At 37.0% G+C, this 23,839-nt stretch overlaps 2 protein-coding genes across 3 annotated transcripts in view; one reads left to right on the top strand and one right to left on the bottom strand.

Moving 5' to 3' along the window:
- Positions 1-1,508: 1,508 nt before the first annotated feature.
- On the top strand, positions 1,509-6,982 carry LOC107095157 (lens fiber major intrinsic protein-like). The gene is made up of 4 exons (XM_015391144.1): positions 1,509-2,183; positions 2,402-2,566; positions 4,442-4,522; positions 4,624-6,982. Exons 1-4 carry the CDS (start codon positions 1,824-1,826, stop codon positions 4,807-4,809), a joined length of 792 nt encoding a protein of 263 aa, XP_015246630.1. The 5' UTR covers positions 1,509-1,823; the 3' UTR covers positions 4,810-6,982.
- A 250-nt stretch (positions 6,983-7,232) lies between these two features.
- Positions 7,233-23,839, bottom strand: part of LOC107095156 (signal transducer and activator of transcription 5B-like) — a 47,525-nt gene continuing 30,918 nt past the window's right edge. For both annotated transcript variants that reach the window (XM_015391142.1, XM_015391143.1), the window contains exons 10-20: positions 22,302-22,389; positions 22,096-22,218; positions 19,024-19,116; positions 14,706-14,909; positions 14,535-14,629; positions 14,321-14,451; positions 12,999-13,148; positions 12,844-12,904; positions 11,250-12,100; positions 9,421-9,495; positions 7,233-9,300 (exon numbers count right to left, since the gene is read on the bottom strand). In XM_015391142.1, coding sequence (XP_015246628.1) covers positions 12,067-12,100; positions 12,844-12,904; positions 12,999-13,148; positions 14,321-14,451; positions 14,535-14,629; positions 14,706-14,909; positions 19,024-19,116; positions 22,096-22,218; positions 22,302-22,389 — 979 coding nt within the window. In that variant the 3' untranslated portion in view covers positions 7,233-9,300; positions 9,421-9,495; positions 11,250-12,066. The remainder of the gene's footprint in view (positions 9,301-9,420; positions 9,496-11,249; positions 12,101-12,843; positions 12,905-12,998; positions 13,149-14,320; positions 14,452-14,534; positions 14,630-14,705; positions 14,910-19,023; positions 19,117-22,095; positions 22,219-22,301; positions 22,390-23,839) is intronic.

Here is a 23,839-nt window from a genome sequence, read left to right as displayed (position 1 = left end):
TTATTATTTTTTTACTTTTTTTGGAATAGCTATGACCTGGATGACATTTAAGAAGCAAAAACTGCCTTAATCATACCTTTCTTTAATTACCAATGAGGTATATCTTAAAAGACATTTCCCATCTAAGAGAAATGTGAAGGCAACAATAAAAAATGGTAAAAGAGGCATATGCCATGACTTTTGAAATATTTTTAGACAGATTAATTTAAATTTGATTTATTGCAACACCAAAACAGAGAACTTTGTTAAATAAACCAGTTGCTGAATTCCATAATAAATAAATAAATACACAAGAATAATAAAATGAAATAAAAAAACATACCAGCTATGAGGCACAGAGGTGGACGTATCATGCTTTGGGATCCTTGCTGCAGGAATAGCTAATCAGCTCACAAGTAGTGTCAAATTGATCTACTGTGTACCAGAGGTTGTTGGAGGAAAACACCATTAAAATATAAGCAAAACTGGACTTTGTGACAATCACCCCAAAATAGTTATTAATTCACCAAAGACTGTATGAGAAACACACAATGGAAAGTAATTGAAAAGGTGAAAGCACAGATTTTGACTGGAAATGTGCTAAAAACAAGTTTTCACACCAAGACAACTTGCAACACTTCTATTAAAAATTAATATTAAAATTAATAGTGCAAAATATAAGAAACTGAAATAATCTAAAGTGTCTTTATAATGTAACAACAGCAGATTAATTTGTAAATTTTCAAATAAAACAAAGCTAATCTGTAATTAAGAGCCAGATGCAGTTGCATTTGATTTTCTGACTTTTTCACTCCTCATAATTGATAAAAACAATTCAATGGCTTTAGTGAAACTTTTTTTTTTCTGAATGATATTCAGTAGCACAACTTTATTTCTTCATGCTTCTCTTCTACAGTTTTATCCAATGTTAGATGAAAGTTAGGAATTCAAAGTTGTTTGTTCAAACTAGAGATACCGATCTGATACTTGGATTTGGATATCTGCAGATCTCAATGCTTTTTCAATAACAAATATGCAGCTGCAAGGGTTCAAATGGACTGTATTTAATTAAAGACGGATGCCCATAAAGAGCTAAACTTTTCATCTGTTAAACTTTATTTCAATGTATGATAGAAATGGCCTGAATGCACCTGCCCCTATGGATAATTCCCATTTTTACTGATACCCACTCTAGAATTTTCTTCATTAATGGGACCATTGTAAATAAGTAATGTTTGCTATGCTAAAATTAGGGAGTCAAGTCCTGAGTCTGAGTTAATTGCATCATGTTGAGTCAAGAGTCAATTAAGTTGTTTACTTAACGAAAAATAAAAGAAGAAATCTTGCTCATTGTTTTTAGCGAGCAAGCTCTCTCTCCAAATGACCAACTAGCAAGAGAAGGGTTAAGTGACATTGTTTTGACTTGTGGTATTGCCCCCTAACCCCTCCCCTTGGCTCAGTGACACTGCTGTGGCGTTGGCGGGTTATAAAAAGACCTCTGTGGTCCCCCCGCTCTGATAAAGGGCCTTAATGTCTGCAGGACATACTTAATATTTGTCCACTCATGTTCCTCTTCTAACAACGAGTGAGGGTTGGCACATAGATGCACAGAGACTGGCTTACTGCTCCACTCAGGAGCCCTCTATGACAAAAAACAGATTTAGGAAGGAAGAGTCGCAGGTTACTTACTGTTACATGTTGAGCCCTTTATGTGTTGTTGCATTTAGCTTTAGAGACAGCTTCTGTTTGAGTGCTATTTGATCAGTCTTTTCAGACATTCTCACCTTGTGGTTGATTAGTTTGTTCTCACCTGCTTAGAATCTGCTTTTGGACTCTGTACAATCATGTGGGAGTTTAGGTCCATGTCTTTCTGGCGAGCGGTCTTCGCCGAGTTCTATGGCACCATGTTTTTTGTATTCTTTGGGTTGGGTGCGGCCCTCCGCTGGACCACAGGGCCCCACAATGTTCTTCATGTTGCCTTTGCTTTTGGGCTGGCGGCTGCCACCTTCATCCAGTCTATCGGTCACATCAGTGGAGGACACATCAACCCTGCTGTCACATTCGCCTACCTGATCGGATCCCAGATGTCCCTGTTCAGGGCTTTCTTCTACATCGTGGCCCAGTGTCTTGGTGCGCTGGCTGGAGCTGCTGTGCTATATGGAGTCACGCCCAACAATATGAGAGGAAACCTGGCACTAAATACGGTAAAGTGGTCTGAAATAAACCTGAATACTCAATTGACTAAGCTGGCATTTATTACAATCTTCTACAATGTAATGAAGTAGCTCAAATATAAGCGGTTTCATAATATGTCTTAATTAAAGCACACCTTTTGTTTTCTAGATTTTTTTTTTTCACTTTCAGTGTTTTCTTCATGAACTCACCTCACTTCTTTTTTTTTATTTTTGTCAAACTTTCACAGCTGCAGCCAGGTATCAGCCTGGGCATGGCCACCACGATCGAGATCTTTCTCACCTTGCAGCTTGTTATCTGCGTCTTTGCTGTAACAGATGAGAGGCGCAACGGACGCCTGGGCTCTGCTGCTCTGGCTATCGGCTTCTCTGTGCTAATTGGACATCTTCTTGGGGTAAGAAACTAGCATCGGCTGCAGAATTATAAAACTTCTTTTAGGGTTGATCAAAACAATTAATAAACACTACATTTTCATACAGGCATAAGCTTTTTAAGCATTATTATAAGGTTCATTACTTAATTTTCAGGGGAAATGCGTAAACATTTAATCTGAATAAAATAAGACATGCTTTATAACTGATTTAGCCATGGATAATTTCCATCTGCAGGCATGTCCTCCAAGGATGAAAAACAATTTCCTTCTCATGAGGGCAACATGAATTTACTATTGCAAGTTAAGGGCACACAAACAAGACCTTCTATATTAATTGAGGAGCTATGGGGTTTCTGATCAGAAAAATTCCTTCTTTATTTTCACTGTTACAAGTGAAAATCCTCGACTAAACAATCATAATATCCTAACATTAAACACAACTGTCCTGCAACACTAATGTGTTCCTGCTCCAGTTGACCAGAAATGAAAACTGTTTGAATCCTATTTCTACCATTACAGTATGGATTGAAGTCATAATCTAATTGGAGTACTTCAATTTTAAAGAACTTAACAACAGTGAAAGAGATGAAGGGTCCTCTCTCCGGTCCTTACTTTATGTAAATAAATGTAAATAACTTAAATGTAAATTAGCAAGGTTTGTGAAAGATTTTTTCTGTGTATCCTCAACTTGTAATTGTGCATGATTAACATCTTAATAACCAACTCAATTTGGGGAAACTCTATCATATTTTGCGTTCCGAAATGGAAAAGCAAATAACTTAGGAACTCTATGCCCAAATTACATGTTTGATACATCATTTGAAAGTAAACACCCTCTAGTTTCTATTAAATTACAGCCCAAGCTGCATCAGTTCAAACATGACTCAAAGTTGTTTTCTTATTCTCAAAAGTAATAGGTCTTTTTTGAGCAGCAGTAATAAAGACATTCTTGGTTGTTGTGGCTGCTTTGTCATGTTTACATTTTGAAATGCTGCTAATCTATATTAATTGTGCTTTGGTGCTCACTGTGTCCATAAAATGAACTTGGTGGTTGTCTATATTGGTAAACATTTTATCATTGCAATTTTCATGCATTCTGAGTTATTAGTTGTAAATGCTTTAAAGGGGTCATAGAATGATTCTATTGGGTATGTGGTGCTGCTCCTTAAGGTCTCTGAATAGGGTGTGTAACATTGGTTTGGCTGAAAATGGCATATTTGCTGTTCTATGAGCCCTAATGCAAGCCTGGTTGAAAGCCCTAGAAGGAAACGAAATGGGGGCCTCAGCCTCGAAATGAAGCTGCTGAGCTTCATTACTTTTACTTTTGTGCCTAAAACTGTTCTCAGTCTTGATGCAGTAGATTTGGCAAACATACACCACTGGTATCATTCTGACCAATATAAGAGATACACTAAGAATGCATTGCAAGTTAACAAATAGCAGCCAGGGTTATGACAGTCTAATTCTGCATAAAAACATACTAATACCTAATACTAATACTGTGCTATACTGATAAATTATTTGTATTTAATTTAGGATCTCTGATTGCAAAAACACCAATAAAATTTTTATAACACATGACTGAAAATATATTCAGGCTGAAAGGGGTTTAAACTGGTCTACAAAATGTTCCAGGTTGTTTGTATCTTTGGCTAATTGGTCTGGAAAAATGTTTCCCGAGAACGTACAAAAGCAGAGCATACAAGCTCTGCTTTGCACTGTAAAGACATTTACAAAAACATTTAAGTCAAATTAAGTATTTTATATTTAAATATACCAACACATTGAAATGTAAGATGAAGCCTTAATACCTTTTCACTGTTATGACCAGCATGTTTTTAAAGAAAATAAAATAGCATCAGTAACTCTGAACCATTTGATCTGTCTGTCATTTAGATGTACTACACAGGAGCAGGAATGAACCCAGCAAGGTCCTTCGCCCCTGCTGTGCTTGTCAGGAACTTTATTAACCACTGGGTAAGATATTTAAACATGTTTACTTTACAATAAAAATGTCTAAACCGGATCCCTGTGGTGTTTCTAAATATGATAATGCTGATTTTTCCCATTTTTTTTAGGTGTACTGGGTGGGACCCATGATCGGAGGTGCAATAGGAGCTCTGCTTTATGACTTCTTGCTGTTTCCGCGCATGCGTGGGCTCTCTGAGAGGCTCGCCACACTGAAGGGCACCCGGCCCCCAGAGGCAGAGGCCCAGCAGGAGACCAGGGGAGAATCCATTGAGCTCAAGACACAGGCCCTATAAATCTGGAGATATTTATTTGACCCCCAAACCCCTCCATACACACCTTCCACCTTTCATGTCACCCTCTGAACCCTTGGTTTCTTCTCCATCCACAGCCCTGTCACTTTTTTTGCACACAGACCTCCTCCCTCTTTATCAACACTCAAAGAGTGATACAAAGCCCCGTTTTGTAATTCATGTTTTGCTCCTTGTGGGACCTACTGAGAAGGGACAAACAGCCCTAAATATCTTACACGATGCGATCTCACTTCCACCCAACGTTTCATGCCCTCTTCTGGAAGGGGAGGAGGGGCGGGAGTGGTTGAGGACTTGCCACCATATGATGCGACCAGCCGCCTGTAGCATGGTTAATTGGTTACTTCTGGCTGACCACACAGTTATAACTGCCATGACAGTACTTCTGTTTTTGTTTATTTCTCACACCTTTTATTTTGCTAGGAGTGAAGCTACAGTAGAACAATGGACCTCTGCCTGCATTTTCATTTTGATCCAGCGTGACCTCGCTCCTTGTTTTGTTTCATGACCTTTGGCTGAAAATATGTATTGATAAAGTTCTGACCTTATTTCCTTTCTTTTAGCTGTATGTGCATGTGTACACATGGGTGTGATAGAGTGAAGGTGAGAAAGACAAACTGAGTGTGCCTGCATGTCTGTGTGCATGTGTATGCTTGTTTTAACTATTTTTTTTTCTGAATTTAATTGCCAGAATTGTTTGTATTCTAAGTTTTGATGCTGCATTGATTGAAAAATGTCTTTTTCTTGCCTTTATTGAAAAAGTGCGAATGATTACGAAAGGCCTAGTCAATTCATGTTTGATCTAATTAGATTGTTCCTTTAGATGGATTGATTAGGATTTAATTCTGACACATAGCCCCTTTCAAACACTTAAAAATCTGCATTTTATGCAGTATTTTAAAATAATAATTCATAGGTTAAATAAAATGTTTTTCTTTTTCGATAGTTCTTTAATAAATGCCCATTTAAATTTGTATTATTCCACCCAAATCTGTAGCATTTACTGTATTAGGTTTAGCTTTTGTATCTTTCACATTTGGATTATATACAGTATTTCTGTTGGTTTACACTTTCTTTGACTTTCTGACAATTTCGTCTCCCAAGTTTTAGAGCAGCGCTTCACCAAAGATTCATGTACAGGTGTGTTTGAGTTATTAGATTTTTATTCTCTATGCCTCCTAATGACAAACTGGACCCACTGTTAAGAAGAACAGGTATTTTATTTTTATTGGCATTTTTTCTCTCCAATAAATAATGCATCTTACAACTTAGAATGTTTAGGGTTTTATGTTGAATAAGGATTAGAATATGCAGAATATATGAGGTAAGACAGCTTTCTGTAGGAGTCTGCAGTCGGTGGTAAATGGAGATCCAATTTGAAATAACTAGAAAAAGCTGTTTGTAAATTAGTTTAAATCTTCAGTGTGTTTTTACAGGGTGCAAATTATGCATCTTTATCCTCATACAGTCTACAGGAAAAAAATGAAGTTTGAAGTTGAATTTGTTCTCTCCCTCGTGCATTATTTCTCCTTCCTTTGATATGTGGCTCAGAGAGGAATTAGCACTTTGCTAATTGTACCAAAACATTTCTTGAACCAAACTTTGTACACCGATTCCTTTCCTGCTTTCTCTACATAATAACCTCTCTTTTTGTACCCCAGTGTGATTTCAATGGCTGTGGTTCAGTAGAATTTAAATTTAAAGAACATATTGAAATTAGAATTTGTTTTCCAATGGAAACGTTAAGATGTACAGTGAAAGTTTTTTTTTTAAAGGACTGTTGCAACTGAATGAAAACTGGACTGATAAAATGAATACGATGATTGCTATTCATATGAATACAGGCTATTTGAACTTGCTATGTACCCCCATTTAATCGGTCATCCTTTGTGGTAACTGGCAAAGTTTGGCTATTATTCATTTTCCATGTCCAAAAAACAAGCAAAAAAATCAGTTTGCAATTTCTTTCTTTTTGTTTGTGTTCTTTTTTGGGTTTATTTGGAGTGTATACAATCAAATACAGAAAGGACATTTGTATATAGCAAAATCTGGACAGACATATGGAACAGTGAGTACATGTAATATTTCACATTTCTGGCCCCAATGTGTATAAACAAACCTTAAATGCGATTTTTTCAAATTATCTATCTGCTGCTTGTCAAGAAAATGAAGTGTTTTGAAATAATGAAACTAACAGCTGAATAGTATTTGCAAATAAATCCACTCAATTATTTTGGGAGTTTCAGTTTTACAGAAATTGAAATCTTATGTGTATGGCATCACAATAATCAAGAGAGGTCTACCAAAACCTACAAACTCCTTAAAGTATGAAACAGACACATGACAAGGAACATTGAACAATTTACATGCAAAAAATATGAAAGTGATGGCTTAAGAAAAACTGAACCTTTTCAACTTAATCCAAAAAGTGCTTTTTAATAAGGGTTTTAATTCAAAAGAATAAAAAGAATTAATTCTTTCATCACAAAACATTCTTCTTAAAGCAAAGCAGGCTTTTGTAAAGCAGTTGTGGCCATTTTATATCTTACTGCTCTTAAGAAACAGAGATTTGTTTTTCCCAGAGGATGAAACTACCACATAACCTAATCAGAGTCTACAGTCTTGTTAAAATAATTACAGACTCAAAGATCCCCTTTCAACTTTAATCCGTTGTTAAGTTTAACTTAACTGGCTGCTTACAAAGGACCACCATGGAGGGTCTGTAACAAGGACATTTAAATTTGCAACATGTGATGTAAAACTGAAGGTGAAAAATGGTTCCCTCTGAGCAAAGTTCTGCTACGAACAAAGAGAAAAAATATACACAGCAAGTTAAAGTTTTGCCTGAAACGTTAAGATTTCATTAGACTGTGGGTAAGATAGTTATCTACATATCGTCACAAAAGCTCTTTAAAAAAAAGTCATCACTATCCCTTAAAATACCGTTGGGATTTTTGCAAAATGTAATTTAATCTTAAATGCTATTAAAATGTTTAAAAGCACAGATTCTTATTGAGAGACATTCATTTGCAGCAGTCTATTTACAACAGTACACACTAGAATCTGTATAGCATGAGGTTGTCATCACTGTTGTTGGCCAGACAACTATTGTGTGGATGTAGTTTTGTGTGTCTTTGTGATGGGCCAATGATCCATCCTGTGTACTAATAATATGAGATAGCTGTATGCATGTACAGCAGTGTGTGTTTACTTAAGCTTTTTGGAAAAATACCAGCAGCTAGAGCTTGACATATAAATATAATAACAAATAAAAGTTTTTAACGCAGTTATAACCAAAGCCTTACCCACAACCTGTAGCGCATCTGCCATCTGTTATGAGTGTCCATCAACATGGTATAGTACTGCATTAAGCAGTGACGGAAAAGCCAAATGTTTGTTGTGTTACCAAAGCCCACTTTAACAAAGAACAATAACTCGGTCTAAACCCCAGCTGCAGCATCTATATTGTGTACTATTATTTGGTATTAAAATGTTTAACATGCTGTAGTAAGTACTTAGGTAGTAAAGACAGGTTATACTATTGTAAAATACAATCCAATAAATGACACCCTACCTTACTAAACACAAAACAAGATAACAAGAATAGAATAACATCTGATAGGTTCCAGTAGATTATGGCTTACAGAGCTTGCTGCTGTACAATTATCTTATTTAGCTTAATACAAGCAAAGGAAGGAAAATAATAAAGTGTGAACACATCCTCCAGCCCCCATATAGCGACATAATAACTGCACCATTAAGAATAAAAAACAAATGACATGAAAAGCCCTTTTAGTCAGATGGGTTGTTGCTTTAAAGTACTCAAAGTGAATTTATAATATTAGGTTCCTTAGATTAGTAGCAGAGATAAATACTTAAATCGAAGCAGGGATGTCATATCAATCTTGAATTTAGGTTCATTTAACATACATACAATCTTTGTTTGCTGGAGAAAGCACAACAAGGAAGATAGCAACAACTATTGAACAGTTCTCGTTTGACTATAATTGTCCTATTTTTCTAAAATGGTTTCAAAGTTATTTTGGACAATAGAAGTAGAATCCATTTCTGGATTGTTCAATCTAAGTGTTTCAGATTTTGAAACAGAGATGAATGAAAGCACTACATAGGTAAAATGAGTCAAATAACGATTTGGGAGACTTTCATTGGAAACTTTAGACCAGTGCGATGTGGAACAAATACTTACTGGCGATTATTTGAGTATAGCGGCCATTCCCATCACAAACTTTAGCTTTAGTGGCAATGATCACATTTTACCACTCTTAAACAGAAATATATATTTAGACTCACAAGAGTTTCTATTTACACTCAGATCATACTGTAGCATTTGAGTCATGTAGGCTAAGGTTGTCTTCACTCTTTACTTGCAATCTGTCTTGATCTCAAAAATCAGCCAGTAGGAGATTTTTCTAACAGTTCAGGGAGAAAAAATCATAATCCATCGAATCTGATGCACTAGAAAACAAGCAAACAAAAATATGGTTACTATTTTTCATAGCCTTAATGGATCATTGAAAATTGAATAACATGCTACTAGATAATATAATTTAATCTAACAGAACAGAAAAACAATACGTTGGCAAGGCAGGAGCGTCCACAGTATCATCATCAGGAATCTGTAAGTTCCCCAAAGCCGCATTGAATTCCTCCCTAAAATAAAAAAAAATATATTACAAAAACAGTTTTTTGCCTTTTCGTAAGCAGGATTATTTTAGTTTCAAATGAGAAAAACCTGATTCAAAATATGTCAACATCAATGTTCAATAATACATTTTTTTTTAAAAGACCCATCCTCTCCACTTAAAAAAATGCACATGCACAACCCTGTAACAGCTCCCGAGAGGGAACGCCTATTAAACGCGTGCCCATTTCTCCTCGTGCATGCTCTATTTAAAAGTTGCTGTTTGCATCGCTCATACAAGCTTACTTTCCAAAAGAAGCAATTTTTCCACTATGTCAGACTGACCACCTTACATAAACATATCACCAGAATGATTGACAATTAGGAGGACCACTTATTTAGATGATCCACCCAGAAAAAGAATATCCTTCACTATACCTGTGAATAAGTATTTACCTCCTAAACTATTTTTTTTGCTTTTTCTCTCACTATAAAAAAACTGAAAAAATTCTAAATCCAATTATAGCATAATTTTAATTAGTTACGAAAATAGAGCCCTCTGACCCAAGCTTACCCAGGAATGTAAAACAATTGACATCCCCTTCCATCAAGTGTTTGTGATAACTAGTAATGGATCTTATTAGTTGGATGAAATTTGATTTTTGGGGAGGGGGTTAGCCATCCGGAGTCCAAATTATCGGTGTGCAGTGGATACTTATCCTGTTTTATAAACTAAACCAAATAAGCAATAGCTGAAGATTACAAACTGTTAATATAGCCCATCTGCGGACCTTTAGAATTTTGGTTTTACCTTCACAAGCATAGCAAAGGCTTCTTTCCCCAGCTACATTAAAAAATTACCCCATTTACACTATCCTCTGAAAACCGATCCATGCTGCCCACGCTAGCACGGTTCCTCGCCTCCTACTGACGATCTAGGGTAATTCTGCTCTCTAGAGGAAAATAAGCAAATCAACATGGCAGAGCCCATAATATTCAAGAAGTTTGGGAAGAGTCAGACTTCCTCATTAAGGGACAATAAAGGATTAGCATTTTTTTTATGTCACACTATTCATTCTTTTTTTAAATTAAAGTTGTTGAAACGTGACACTGATATTGGTGTTAATGTTATCTATCCATCCATTTTCTGACATGCTTAATCCCAAGTGGGGTCACGGTGCCTATTTCTAGCTGTCTACGGGCAAGAGGCAGGGTACACCCTATATAGGTCACCAGTCCATCGCAGGGCAACACAGAGACAAACAACCATTCAGGCACACACTAACACCTGAAGAGAAGAAGAAGCCAATTTTGGACTGTGGGAGGAGAAACCCACTCATGCTCAGGGAGAACATGCAAACTCCATGCAGATTCCCGGGCTGGTAATCAACCCGCAACCTTCTTGCTGCAAGGCAGCAGTGCTACTCACTGCACCGCCCTGATAAAGTTCTGTCTTTTCCATTTATATTAAGAGTTCACAACAAGAAAAAAGTGACAGTGGAGAGAGTTTAGGTATGTATATTACTGGCTTTAATTATTTTTAGTTTCAGTCAGTGGCAGTTCTTGAATCAATAGCGCTGTGGAAAAGCCCATACCTTTGTTTCCCTTAATCAAAACAAATATAGGAGAGCATCTTAATTGTGTATAAAAGACTTGCAGTCCTAAACATCTGATTATCCCAATATTTTTAGCAGCAAGCAGGTAACCTTTTCTGACTGAATATACAATTATTCGTCGTTATACAGTGGTATTATATAGAGAAAAGTGATGGACAAACACTTACATGGGCAGGCTCAAGTCTGGCAAATTTTCGTCCCTTAAAAATAAATTTTAAGGAAAAATGAGGTTAGTAAGGTCATGAGATAGATAACCAAATACTTGCATACTTAGAATAAAAAATAAATAAAGTCCTTGCTATGTTAACATTCACCTAAAGCCAAATGTGTCCTACACAGACACTAGAATACTGTTGTTCCGTCCTAAAACCTAAACCTAAAAAATCCCTGAATTCAAATACCTATAGCTATTCAGTATAATGGCCTATAGTTATATTCATCTTACATATAAGTTTTTGAAATAAGCCACAAAAAAATGTTTAAACACACCTAAACCTTTTTTATCTGCTGTCTTATGGGTCTAAATCAACTATAATTGTGTTATTGATCTGTTTGTATGTCAAAATATGATTCCAATCAATTCACAACTCTCCAATTGAGATGATGATATATTAAATATACTAGACAATGACTCGGAAAAAAAAACAACTCATCAGAATTTCACGATTTTAGGAATCAGGAATTAAAAAACAGTAGCCCTATCTTCTAATTATAACAAAAAATAAAATAATAGAGGATCTTTCAATATAGTGTCATGCCATGTACATTTTAACACACAATAGCAGACTTGTTCACAGGTCATTTTTTGCAAGTCAAGTCTTAAGTCTTGAGTACGCTGTTGCTATAATCAATTAATGGCATAATAAATTCTAATTACAATTATAATTAAAATAAGTACAATAATTTGTGTAGACATGCTTGCTTATTTCCCCTTGTGTTTCCATCTCTGCCACTCAAATGATTAACTTGTCTATGAAAGTAATCTTACAATGGGTAGATTCCTCCCGGCGGATGTTCCCTGAAACAGACAAATAGTGTACATTATATGATTTCAGCCTTTTAAATGAAGCCTCTTGTTTAACAAATGTAATTAAACCAAAAATAACAATAGAATTCAAACAAAGATAAGGAAGCTAGCAGGGAATTTTGGGTGACAGTGGTAAAATCAGCTGAACAGAGGACGTAATATTTACACTAAAGTCTAAATAACAGAAAAAAACAGAAAATGAAAAGTGAAGCTGTGTAGGAGAAGAGAAAAACAAAAACATATTTCAGTCAAAAATAAACTATTGTGCAGTTATTAAGAAAATTCAGATATTGGTTAAAAAAATTCAAGTTTTGAAGCTAAAAAAAGGAACAGTTTACAAAATTATGCAATAACTGCATAAGAAACATGACTGTAGAAGCAACACTTTCAGAGGAGGTGAAAACACTGCCAACAACAATTAAAATCTGTAAGACCCATATTGAATGGATTTGAAAGAGTGAAAATAATTCTGATCAGTTCAAACAATAGCATGTTTTAAAACACTTATTGAGCCTTTTAGAAGCAGTCAAGGCTGTACATTTTCTAACTGTAGCTGGAAGGAAGTATGTCAAGTTGCTCCTTTGTGCAACTCGGATAACAGTCACTGAAGGAGCTCTTCAATTCATTAAGGGTTAATAGGTTTGAAGCATTTTGCACAATTTCATATGGGTTTTATTGTGACCATCACTGAACACTGTAAAAAAATCAAATGAAAAACGTTTTCAGCTACTTACTCTCCAACTTTAGTCTGCAGAGACACAGGAATGTAGCCAGACATGTTTGGCGCTGGACGTCCTGTTTCAAACAGGAGGAGAAATAAAAAACCCTGGTTAATGACTCTAAAACCAATAATTTGGAAAACACAAAGCAGCCTTTGCAAAAACCTTACCTGAGTAGTACTTTTTAAAAACGTCATGTTTTGGCAAGTTAGGATAAAGGTACGTGATCTCATTTATGTCTCGAATGCGGTCACCAAGGCTGCGTATCTCAAGATCTCTCTTGGTGAAAGGCTGAATGTTCTGGAACAGTGGCATCCCATCTAGAGGAAGAGTAGGTTTAATATGTCACTGCTAATGGTTAAGTGTTCAAGGTTGAAAATGGAAGAATAACATAGTGTGTTGTGCATTTGTCCATAGCCTCTGATGGCTTTGCCAAGTCTGTATATAGATTGAAGTCTGGTTGAAGCTCACCTACTGTAAAATGAAACTCCATCACCTGTTAGTCTTTAGCCTCTAACAGTATTGCACTGTTTTAGCTCCACCTATCTTTCATCATTTCAAGGCCAGTTTCCCCTGCTGTAGAAATACATCTTCATAACATGAAGCTTCCACCACCATGTCAGGGTGATCTGCCATGTTGTTTGCAGCACAAAATGTTTTGCATGTAGCCTTAATGTTAAACATAATCCTGGGTGTCGCAGTGGTTAATGTGCACGGCCCATGTACGGAGGCCTTAGTCCTTGACACGGCCGACCCGGGTTTGAACCCGACCTGTGGTCCTTTGCCACACTCTCTCCCCCTCTCTCATAACCCCTTTCCTGTCAGCCAACTGCCGCAAAAAACGAGCCACTAGTGCCATAAAAACTAAAAAAAAAAAAAAGTTTAACATAATCCTGATCTAATCAGAGCACCTTCTCCCATATATTTGCTAAATTAGTTTCTGACCAACATTAAACAATATTACTCATGACTTTATCTTTGGCAATGTTTCCATTATGATCAGGTTTCTTTAAGGTCTCTGCAGCCATTTTATTTTAAGCCCTTACTCTACTCCCTGATTAATGCGCCCTTTTACTTAAGACCGCTTGGTTTCGCACCTGAATTAAAAGTACAATGCTATAGTTTTTCAAATGATGGATGAAGCAAAGCTTTGTGAGAGGGGTATATTTCTTTAACTGCTTGTAATATTAGAGAGCACTATATCTATATGCTATACAAGTATTTTAGGCTGGGAAAAAAATGCTTCTACACTACACAATTTTTGTGCAACATTCTTAAAACCCAATATGAATCTCTACTACTTTCATTTGATCTGATGTAACATATCAGATTCCCAATTAAAAAGAAATACAAAAACGGTACAAAATCTAAATAAAAATAAATAAATCGAAGCATTTTTAATTCAAAAGTAAATGGCCATCAAGTAGACTGTGTGACATATGCTAGACAAATTAAATCTAAATGTAATTCAAACTGTGAAGCCAACACCTACTTTCATAAGTCACATAGGCGATGGTGATGCCTCCGATCTCAGAGTCACTGAAGCGAAGCAGGAAAGTTCCACTGTGACACTCTTTGAGAATCAGGTGTATATGTTGCTTCCCAATGAAGCCGAAGATAAGCCTAGTGAAGAAAGATTGATAATTGAGACTGAATAATATGGAATTCCTACATTATTGACTGAGAGACAAAAAGCGTGCTCTCACCCGTCACTCCAGTAGGACGCCAGATGTTTCTTAGTGAGATCCATTGCTCCCTCAAACCACTGCCAAAAAGTGAAATTTCGACCCATGAGAACCTCCTGTAAGGTAAAAAGGTAAAAATTAGCCTTGTATACCATCTGATGTTGGTAGAAAATGTGACATATCTCTGCTTACTTTGTTAAACTGGCACCAAGTAACCATCATGTTGCTGAAGTCATCTGTATATTCAGGCTGATCAAAAATCTTCTGGGCTAAGAAGTGCTGGTTGAAAGGGTCAAGTTCGTGATTGGTTTGGACCTCTGAGCGGAATTTATAGTTCAAAGTTTCAACCATCATCTTCCAAGGTACACGGTCAGGGACAACGAAGGGTAATCTCTCCTAAGGACATGAGAGAAAAACATGAAAATAGTGAATACCATTAAGATTCTTTAGAGGCTGCTGCCTCTTAAGCTGTAAGCCACTGTTACATTCAAACCAGTGATTATCAAAAACTGCTTTCTGGATTTGAATGATCCTAATTCTATTTCTTAGCAATGTCTCAAATCTTTTGGCAAAAAAATGGAATTGAAAAATAATATTCCCTTTCATTTGCAAAAGAAAACATGACAGAGGGTTTCTGCACACTTTTTAGACTTTTCCTAAATGCAAAATTAAAAATCAAAATTTTTAAGTTTATCATCACTTTTATTAAAACCGTCCAAAAAGGAAGCTGAAAAGAAGACAGAATGGATAATCAAAGGAGGGAAAAAATTAAAGTCACAAGAACGGATGGAGAGTGGGAAACATCAAATCAAGATTCAAGGATTGAGAAATGAGGATTCTTAGAGGGAAGGAATTTCTTCCATCCACAGTTTGGGTAACAGTATTAGACTTAAACAAGCTCAACAAGCTAATTAAGAAGGCCAGCTATTTTCTAGGAACTCCTCTAGAACCTCTGGAGATTATTTCCCGAGGAAGCATTCTCCATAAATTAAAAAAAAAAACTATGGAAAACAGTGAGCATCCTCTAAAGAATATTTTTAAACAATTACAGTGTCTTCAGTGAGAGGCTTCGCCAGATCCGGTGCAAGACAGACCACTACAGGAGATCATTCCTGCCTATAGCTATAAACACCTAAAACACCTGGTTAAAAAAAAAGACTATGAGTTACTGCAAGATTTAATTTCCCTTTTGGATTAATAAAGTATTTTTGAATTGAATTGAATACTGAGAGGTACAGTCCTATTTCTCTCACTTACTCTCGTTTTGCACCCCATTAATTTCAAGAGCTAGGGGGTCAACCACGCATCTTTAAAAAACATATGTTGAAATATCTTAGACGTAAATACAACTGAATTCCTTACTGTTGTGTTAAAACATTAAATTTATTGCATTATTGCTATTTTTCATATTATAAAAATCTACCAAATTTTTTTTCTTTTTTTTTTAACGTAAAGTAGAATGATCATGACCACGGTTAACCTGACAACAGCCAGATGCATGTCTCGCTCCGCCTAGCTCCACTCACATACATCTGGGAACCCGCCATAGAAATTGCCTTTACTGAAGGCTGGGCCTTATCAAAACTCCTTGCATATGATTGGATAAGCCACTTGTCTGTCATCTTTATTGACATGCTATTTCAGCCACTCACACCGAAGCTAACCCGTGACGCTGTGAGAGGAGGAGGCATTTGGTAGATCAAGCACTTGCCAAATCCGGTCGGGAGAAGGGCGAAAACATCGTTTCCACCAACAAAAGCCTTCAAAGCCGTTCTCTGATGTTCTTTTAATGAAACAATATCAGATAGATTGGACAACACAGAAGAAATAGCAGCAGCAATGCTAACGCTTGCTTCCTCAATGCGAGCCGCCATTGTTGTTGAAATCTCACGGTCGCTTCTCCACTCCAGGACACACCCGCCCTGCGTCCTGATTGGACAGACCATAAATTCGGTTGGGGAAATCACTTTCAATGAGCGGGTTCCCAGATGTATGTGAGTGGAGCTAGGCGGAGCGAGACATGCAATAATTTCGGCCAGCGTGTCTCTGCTGCTCTGGGAGGAGCTGGGTCCCTCAGTCTGATCCCCCCGGACTGGATCCCTCTGCCTGCGCAGGGCATTGGTGTCCGGTGTTGGGCTTCTAACCAATAGTATCACGTAATCACCATTTTTATCTTGACGTGTGGAATTGCAACGGTCACTATAGCAGCATAGATGGTATAATGTTATGCATAATTCTCATAGCCCTTTTTTAACTGCACAGCGTGCAGACATGGTCCCTGTCATAAGGCATGATTTTTCAAATTTATGAGTAATATCTCTGTAGTTCCTGGGCTAAGCTTTTGTCTTAATAAATGATTCAAAATACGATTTTGCACATTTCTTCTCTGTTGGTTGGCCACACAGAGAAATGTCACCAGCGCCCAAGAAATAGGTTAAAAACTGCTGCAGTTTAATTTTTAAGATAAGTACTGCTCTATTGCCTTTCATGAATGATGTGTTTACAGGACATGTGAAGAATATGTGATGGCTTAGTTCTGGTTCAATATTGCAGAAGGAACTATTTGGATTTATTTCAAGATATTTAGCTATTTCATTATTTTTTAGGATAGATGTTATAAAGAATTTTAAAATAAATTTCACATGCTTTATTGTTAAGGGGACATTGATGAGGTAGCGAATGTGATTTGCTCCAGTCTGTTCGATTAAAACTGGAATTCCAGTAGAATTTGCCTCTTGGTTTGAGGCATTTGGATTGTTGAAATTTGTTGCACATGTGTTTCTTATAGTATTTGGTGCCAAAAAAAAATAAAAAATAAAAATACAGTCCATGAGAAACAATTTGGTGGTCAAAGTTGGAGTAAATTGTTTAAAAATTGTTGGAGTCCATTGGGATGCACTAAATAACTGGTTTGTATTCCTTGTATCTTATTGGAAACTGATATTTCATCAAAAAGTTGTCGTAGCTAATTATACTACCATGATTGTCTGTTAATTTAGAGGTGGTTGTGATATCTTTAATTATCCATGCTGGCTCATAAATTGACTTTTTATGTTTTGCAATATATTTGTTGTTAAATATTATGCATGTCTCTGGTGAAAAATTATGAGTGATGCAGAGTTTCCATGCAGAAGGTTGTGACTCAGGTTGAGTTTACACATGACGTGAACTGAAGTGTACAGGCTATTTATTACTGCCATCAACTGGACTGGGATGTCATTTTAAAACTAGTGGTGTCCCATTTCTTAGGGAGAAAATCTTGACTTGCACTTTCCTCATTGAGTATACTTCATTGTAAGAAGTAACTCACTGGAGATGTCTCAGAACCAAGTGAGAGAAATGGGACAGGGCCAAACAACCCACTCTGCTATCAAGGAAGCAGACATTCCATTAAATAACCCAAAGTTGCATGTGGTCTTTATTTCTATTCTATTGATTTTCTTGTTAGTTTTTATGTAGTTTCTTTTTTTTGTTAACAAAGACTGAGAGTCCATTTTACTCATTGTTTTAGGGTGTTTTTGGCTGTCTTGTCAAATCTTCTATAGAAATTAAAGTTTATGTTTGAGAGGAAGTGCCAGTAATATTGTATCATTATAATTTTATAACCCGAAATGGTCTCCAAATGATAGTATTAATGTTTATCACAACAATTTCTGAAGCAATTTATTGTCCAACAACAAATTTAATTGTGACAGCCCTAAGGGGGACACTAAGAAGAAGAGAAGAAAGGTAGGATAACATTAGGAACAAAGGCAAGGAGAAAAATAAGCAAGGAACTAAAGATTTTTAAAAAAATACTGAAATATTTAAATAATCTTATTCATACTTACCATAATTTTCTAGATAAAAAAAACTATGTTGATATATGCAAGGTGAACTCAAAAAACCGTAGAGGCAAGGGCCAAAAGAAGTGCCGTCTACAATGTCACAAACTAAAGATCTACCAGCTTCAAAGGTTTAGAAGAAATAATCACAATGCATCTAATGAGCATCTTTAATGCGGTGGCCCACCAGGTTACGATAAAATATTCCCACATTTTACTTCAACATGAAATGCCACGATAACAAACAACTAGTTCGGATAATCTCCAAAACAACAGCTCTTTTGCAGTGTTTATTACATCAGCGTCATGAAAGAAAGCATTATGCTGAAGGATAGATCACAAGCATGGCTGGACCAAGAGGAAGATTAGTTGCTTGGTGAGAACACAGTGCTAGGAAGCACTATGGGAAGCAAAGAGCAAACAAGGAGGGGAGAAACAAACAGAAAACTTAAGAGTGTTCTCTCATTTTAATATTCTGTTAATGTTTCCCTTTCTGTGTAAATTATTTTCTTCTACTTAGGTTGGGTAGTTGCTGTGCCAGATGTCAAAAGCAACATGTTAAACATGCTTCCTAAAACTCAAGACAGCACAGGAGGATAAAGAATTTTAGAGTTAAAAAGGAGAAATACAAACATTCGTAGCTTCCAAAAGAGGAAACTACAACCAAATAATAACTTGATACCTACTGGTTCAGCAAATGCACAGTCCCATATGATCGTGGCTACTGCGTTGTTGTCCTGACTCCCGTGAACAATGATGACAACAGGCTGAGAGATTATCTGTAACAAGCAATGTCAGAAAATGTGAAGTTGTTTTTACAATGAAAGTACTATTTATGAAGTTTCTTGTTTAAAGCTGTTTTATTTTGTGAGAGCTTTAACTGACAAATTCAACTGCAACTTTGGCTTGAATATGTAGAGTTTGGAGCAGGATTTTCTTAATGAGCAAACTATTTCTGTTATACTTTTTGTGGACAGTGACCCTGGTGTTTAAGTTGTGTCTTTTTCTTGGCAGGACTGAATCTTTCTGGATCCTGAATTGCACCAGTACACATCTAAACGAGGGTGCAAATGGATAAAGTAGCCAAAATGTATTTTCTGCAGAGCTCTAATCTCAAATATATAGAAAATGCATTACAGCTTTTAAGGTCGAGGCAAATTAGCAATTTAAATTGGTGCCTGGCAAATTATTGCAACACAGGAAGGAATTGTCTGAATAAGACAAAGACAATACATTAAATCACAACCTCAAATAACTGTGAGAAAAATCCAATTTGAAAATAAATGTCTGGTTCAGTAAGTGGCAGGATACAATATTTAAATGTGTAGTGCATATATACCCTGCTTATCTATACTTTCGGCCATATGCCTTGGGCATTCAGGTGGAAAGAAGGGCAGAGCTTTTCATCAATCACCATCTGGTGGTGAGTTGGATATGATGGAAGAGGAGGAAGCTAGGCAAATTCTGCAGGGCCAAGTAAGTCACAGGATCTCCTTGGAACATCTGGCAAAGCCCTTGGTCAGGGAAATATTCAATTCCAAATCTGGGAGAACTTTTCTTAGATTTTGGGGTGATTGGGGACATAGCAAACAGGTACAGTGAAACCCAGCATGCCAGGGCAACTGTAGAGGCAAAGTATCGGGCCTGAGAAGAGTTCAGAGTGACCATGGAGAAAGATTTTTGTTCGGCCCCAATGATTGAACGTCTGCAGAGGGGGAAACAGTGCTTTGTTTAATGTCAGAGAGGAAAACTACTGGTAACAACTGAGAAAACTTGAATCGTGAAAGGAATACTTAAAAGATATCTTCTACTACGCTGTCATGCCATTCCCAGTTAAAGTAAAGGGTGGATGATCAGAGTTTGACTTGTTCTTTCTATGTCACAATGGTGGTCAAAACAAAATCCACCATGTCAAAGCCTTAGGAGTGGATGACATCTGCCCTGAAAACTTTGGCCTCATGATGTTTTTGGGCTCTCGATGTTGACAAGCCCTTCCGTATCACAAGGCAGTCAGTGCCCCTTGGACTAGCAGACAGGGGTGGTGGTTTTAACAAGAAGAGAGCGTGGCGTGTGTTCCAACTACAGGGGGAAATCACTTCTCAGCCCCCCTGGGAAGGCCTGTGCCAGGGTACTGGAGAAGAGAGTCAGGCTGACTCTCAAACATCGGCTTTAGGAGGACAGTGTTGTTTTTGTCCTGGCTGTTGAACACTGGACCAGCTTTACACCACCTACAGGGTCCTTGAGTTTGGAATATGAAATTGGTGACACCCTACAAGGGAACATTTAGTTTCTGTAAGGTGGAGCAGAAGTCTGGTCCACATTTCTGACATTTGGTTGTAGCTGATTCCAGTGCATGTCGGATTCCTTTGTTACTGGTCCCTGTTCATAACCTTCAGGAATAGTATTTCTAGGTAGAGCCAAGGACTAAAGGGCCTCTGCTTTGGGGACAAGCAGACTTCGTCATTGCTTTTTACTGCTTTTTTTCCTGCCAAGACCTACAGCATGTGCAGGGGTGGTTCACAGCTGAGTTTGAAGTGATTGGGATAAAGATCAGCTCTTCACAGTCCAAGTCCATGTGTCCAGTTGAAGGGGTGTTACTTAGCTGGAGGACTTCAAAGAGTTTGGGGTTCGGTTGTCATGTGAGGGTACAATAAGGTGGGAGATCGATAGGCAAATCTCTTCGTCCACCGTCATAATGTGGATGCTGCATCAGTCCGCTGTGGTCAAATGAAAGTTGAGCCAAAAGGCAAAACTCTCTTTTCTCTTTTTACTGGTTGTTCTACATTCATACACACACCTATGATCATTAAATATGTGCCATGAGCAAAAGAACAAGATTCCAGATACAATTGGCTGAAATAATAGTCCCCTGCAGAGGGGCTATGCACTCCCTTAGATAAATGGTGAGGAGCTCGGCCATCTGACTAAAGAGGAGTCAGCTGATTTGGCTTGAATATTTGTTTTGGATGGCCCCTGAACGCCTTCAATTGGAAGTTCCGGGAAGTTCCAAAACATGCTGGAGGGTCCATGTATTTCAGCTGTCCTGGGAGAAGGAAGTCTGGAAATCTCTGCTGAGACTCCTGTTCCCTCGATCAGCAGAAGATGACGAATATCAGTAAATCAGTTCATCGCACCTATTCATTTAGGAGTAATAAATTAATTAATTTGATATATTTCACCATAATAATACAATGGACTAAGGTAAATTGACTTATTAAGTCCATATATTCAGCTGAATGGACTCTATTGTGGCTTAACCACCACACCGGGAGTATTTCTTTATGTGACTAGAGTTCATGCAGAGCAGTTTGGAGCATTTATGTATAGTAATGTAAAGATAGAAAATAAGGGTTAACCATAATAATTATCCTTACCACTAATTTCAGCAACTGTAATGCAATATACTATATACGTGAACTCTTGAAGTTAAAGTTCAACTACATTTTGAAAAGCAAAATTTGCATATAATCTTCATGCGCATAAACAATATATGTAAGCTTCTGACTTGCAGAGGTTGGAGATGTGGAGTCAACAAGTCATCTCCATGCCATGTATTTGTCCTGCCCAGCCATTGAACTAGGGTAGTCCAATCTGCACAATTTAATTCACTCTGCCGATAGAACTCACCTGGTTAGGTGACAAAGGGCAGAATAAATACATGACATAGAGATAACTTAATGGCTCCACATCTCCCATCCCTGCTGACTGGCGCTGCACATAGTGTGAGGATATAGAGCAAATTAGGTTCTGGGACAAACCTGTATCCTGAAAGGCACTTCATAATTTGTGATTGCGATGTTTGCAGTGAACATGAGGGCAAACTTCTCCTCTGTCACGGATTCAGCTCCCTTCCTGTCTGCTCGCTTTATTTTCTTAATAGACTGTTGAAGAAAAATACAGAATGTTCAAACAAGACTGAACATTTAATGCATATGTGAAATGCTAAATGAGGACAGTTAAATACCATGTTTCTGAAGGTGGCATTTGTGGTCCTGGAGGCTGTATTTTTATCCATGACAGCTGTATTGTTGATAAGTTCTCCAACATTTTCACTGAATGTAAGAGATTTTCAAGTTAGGTTATCACCTCCAAAATTAAGTCTATGGTGACTTTACGATAAAACTGGACAGTTAGAATTTTATCAAACTACATTTTTTCAATTATCATAATGACAATATAGGCACAAAGGAAACAAACTTGATTTAAAAATAAGCCTTGCAAATACATTTTTTTTCCTTTAATCTTTTAAATAACGTATATTATATAAAGCAATGTAAACATCAGCTTGGCTCTTAGTGAAAAAGTACCCCGCCCCTTGTTAAGTCATGAATTGTTGTAGTTTCTCCCATTTCCAGGAGAGAAAAATTTGACCTTCCACACCAACGTTTTGATTACTGTCATATCATTACTGATAACAAACTACTCAAATAAAACCTTTCTGACAAAATAAATTGGGCAAGATCACAAAAAAAAGAAAAAGAAAGCATGAAAAAACAACTTGAAGTGGCTCTGCTAAACCACTTCAAACGATTTAGGGCATCAGTGAAAGACAGTGATCACTGAAACGATATCAATAAAGGGAGAAAATTTAATAAGTAATCAACCTTCTGGAAAGATCAATCAACCCAAATTACTCAAAGATCATATTAACCACCAATCTAGAAAAGCATTTTAAGTAGGGGAAATGGTTTGTATCAGTTAAGGTCATTGTTCAATATTTAGCCATAAAAAGGAGACAGAGCAGCAGACCGGAAAACCAGCGGAACATTTTTATAATCCCCAAAGGTTACAAGAAATATTTGATGGGCAGGAAAAGCAAAAGCAGATGTTTCTGAAACACATGGTCGATATATTATCTACATTGAAACATTGTGGAGGTCATGTGAACATTTTTGTTGAAAGGTTTTGTTGTGTCAACAACTGTACATCTTTCTGTAACTGAGCTGCACCTTTTTTTTTTTTTTTCACTTTCTTTAGTTGGTGAGCTAAAGCTAGAGCACAGCCAGTTTGTGCTGCAGAAGGGAGAGCCAAAGCAAATATCGTTTAAAGAAATCCAGTGTCTATCAAAACTTTAGAATATGTCTTTCCTCAAGGGTCCATCTTAGGGCCCTTTTTATTCAGTATCTACATGCTCATATCATAACATGAATATATAGTCCTAATATAAAAACAACATAAGTTATAATTACTAATAAATATGCACATTTGCACATTACAATGTCACCAGGTAAATTTTAACCCATCAGTCAGACATGTTTATTAATAATTATGACAACTTTAGCTGTCATAAGTCAATCGGCTGATGACAAGCTCATAAAGAATTAGCATACTGGCCTAATTTGATCATGGATGCCACAGTTTGACAAATGGGGCAGCTGGTGAGGAAATACTGTGTTAACACACACACAAACTTGTCTCACTATAATTGGGCTTTCTATTGACCTCCATTAATGTCTATAGCCTAACTATGACCCTTACCCTAAACCCTTACAGAATGTGTGT

The sequence above is a fragment of the Cyprinodon variegatus genome, unplaced genomic scaffold (genome assembly GCF_000732505.1).
Source record: "Cyprinodon variegatus isolate N-32 unplaced genomic scaffold, C_variegatus-1.0 Scaffold526, whole genome shotgun sequence".
Classification (NCBI taxonomy): Eukaryota; Metazoa; Chordata; class Actinopteri; order Cyprinodontiformes; family Cyprinodontidae; genus Cyprinodon; species Cyprinodon variegatus.
Note: the sequence above shows the minus strand (reverse complement) of the source record. Positions and strands in the feature narration are given on the sequence as shown.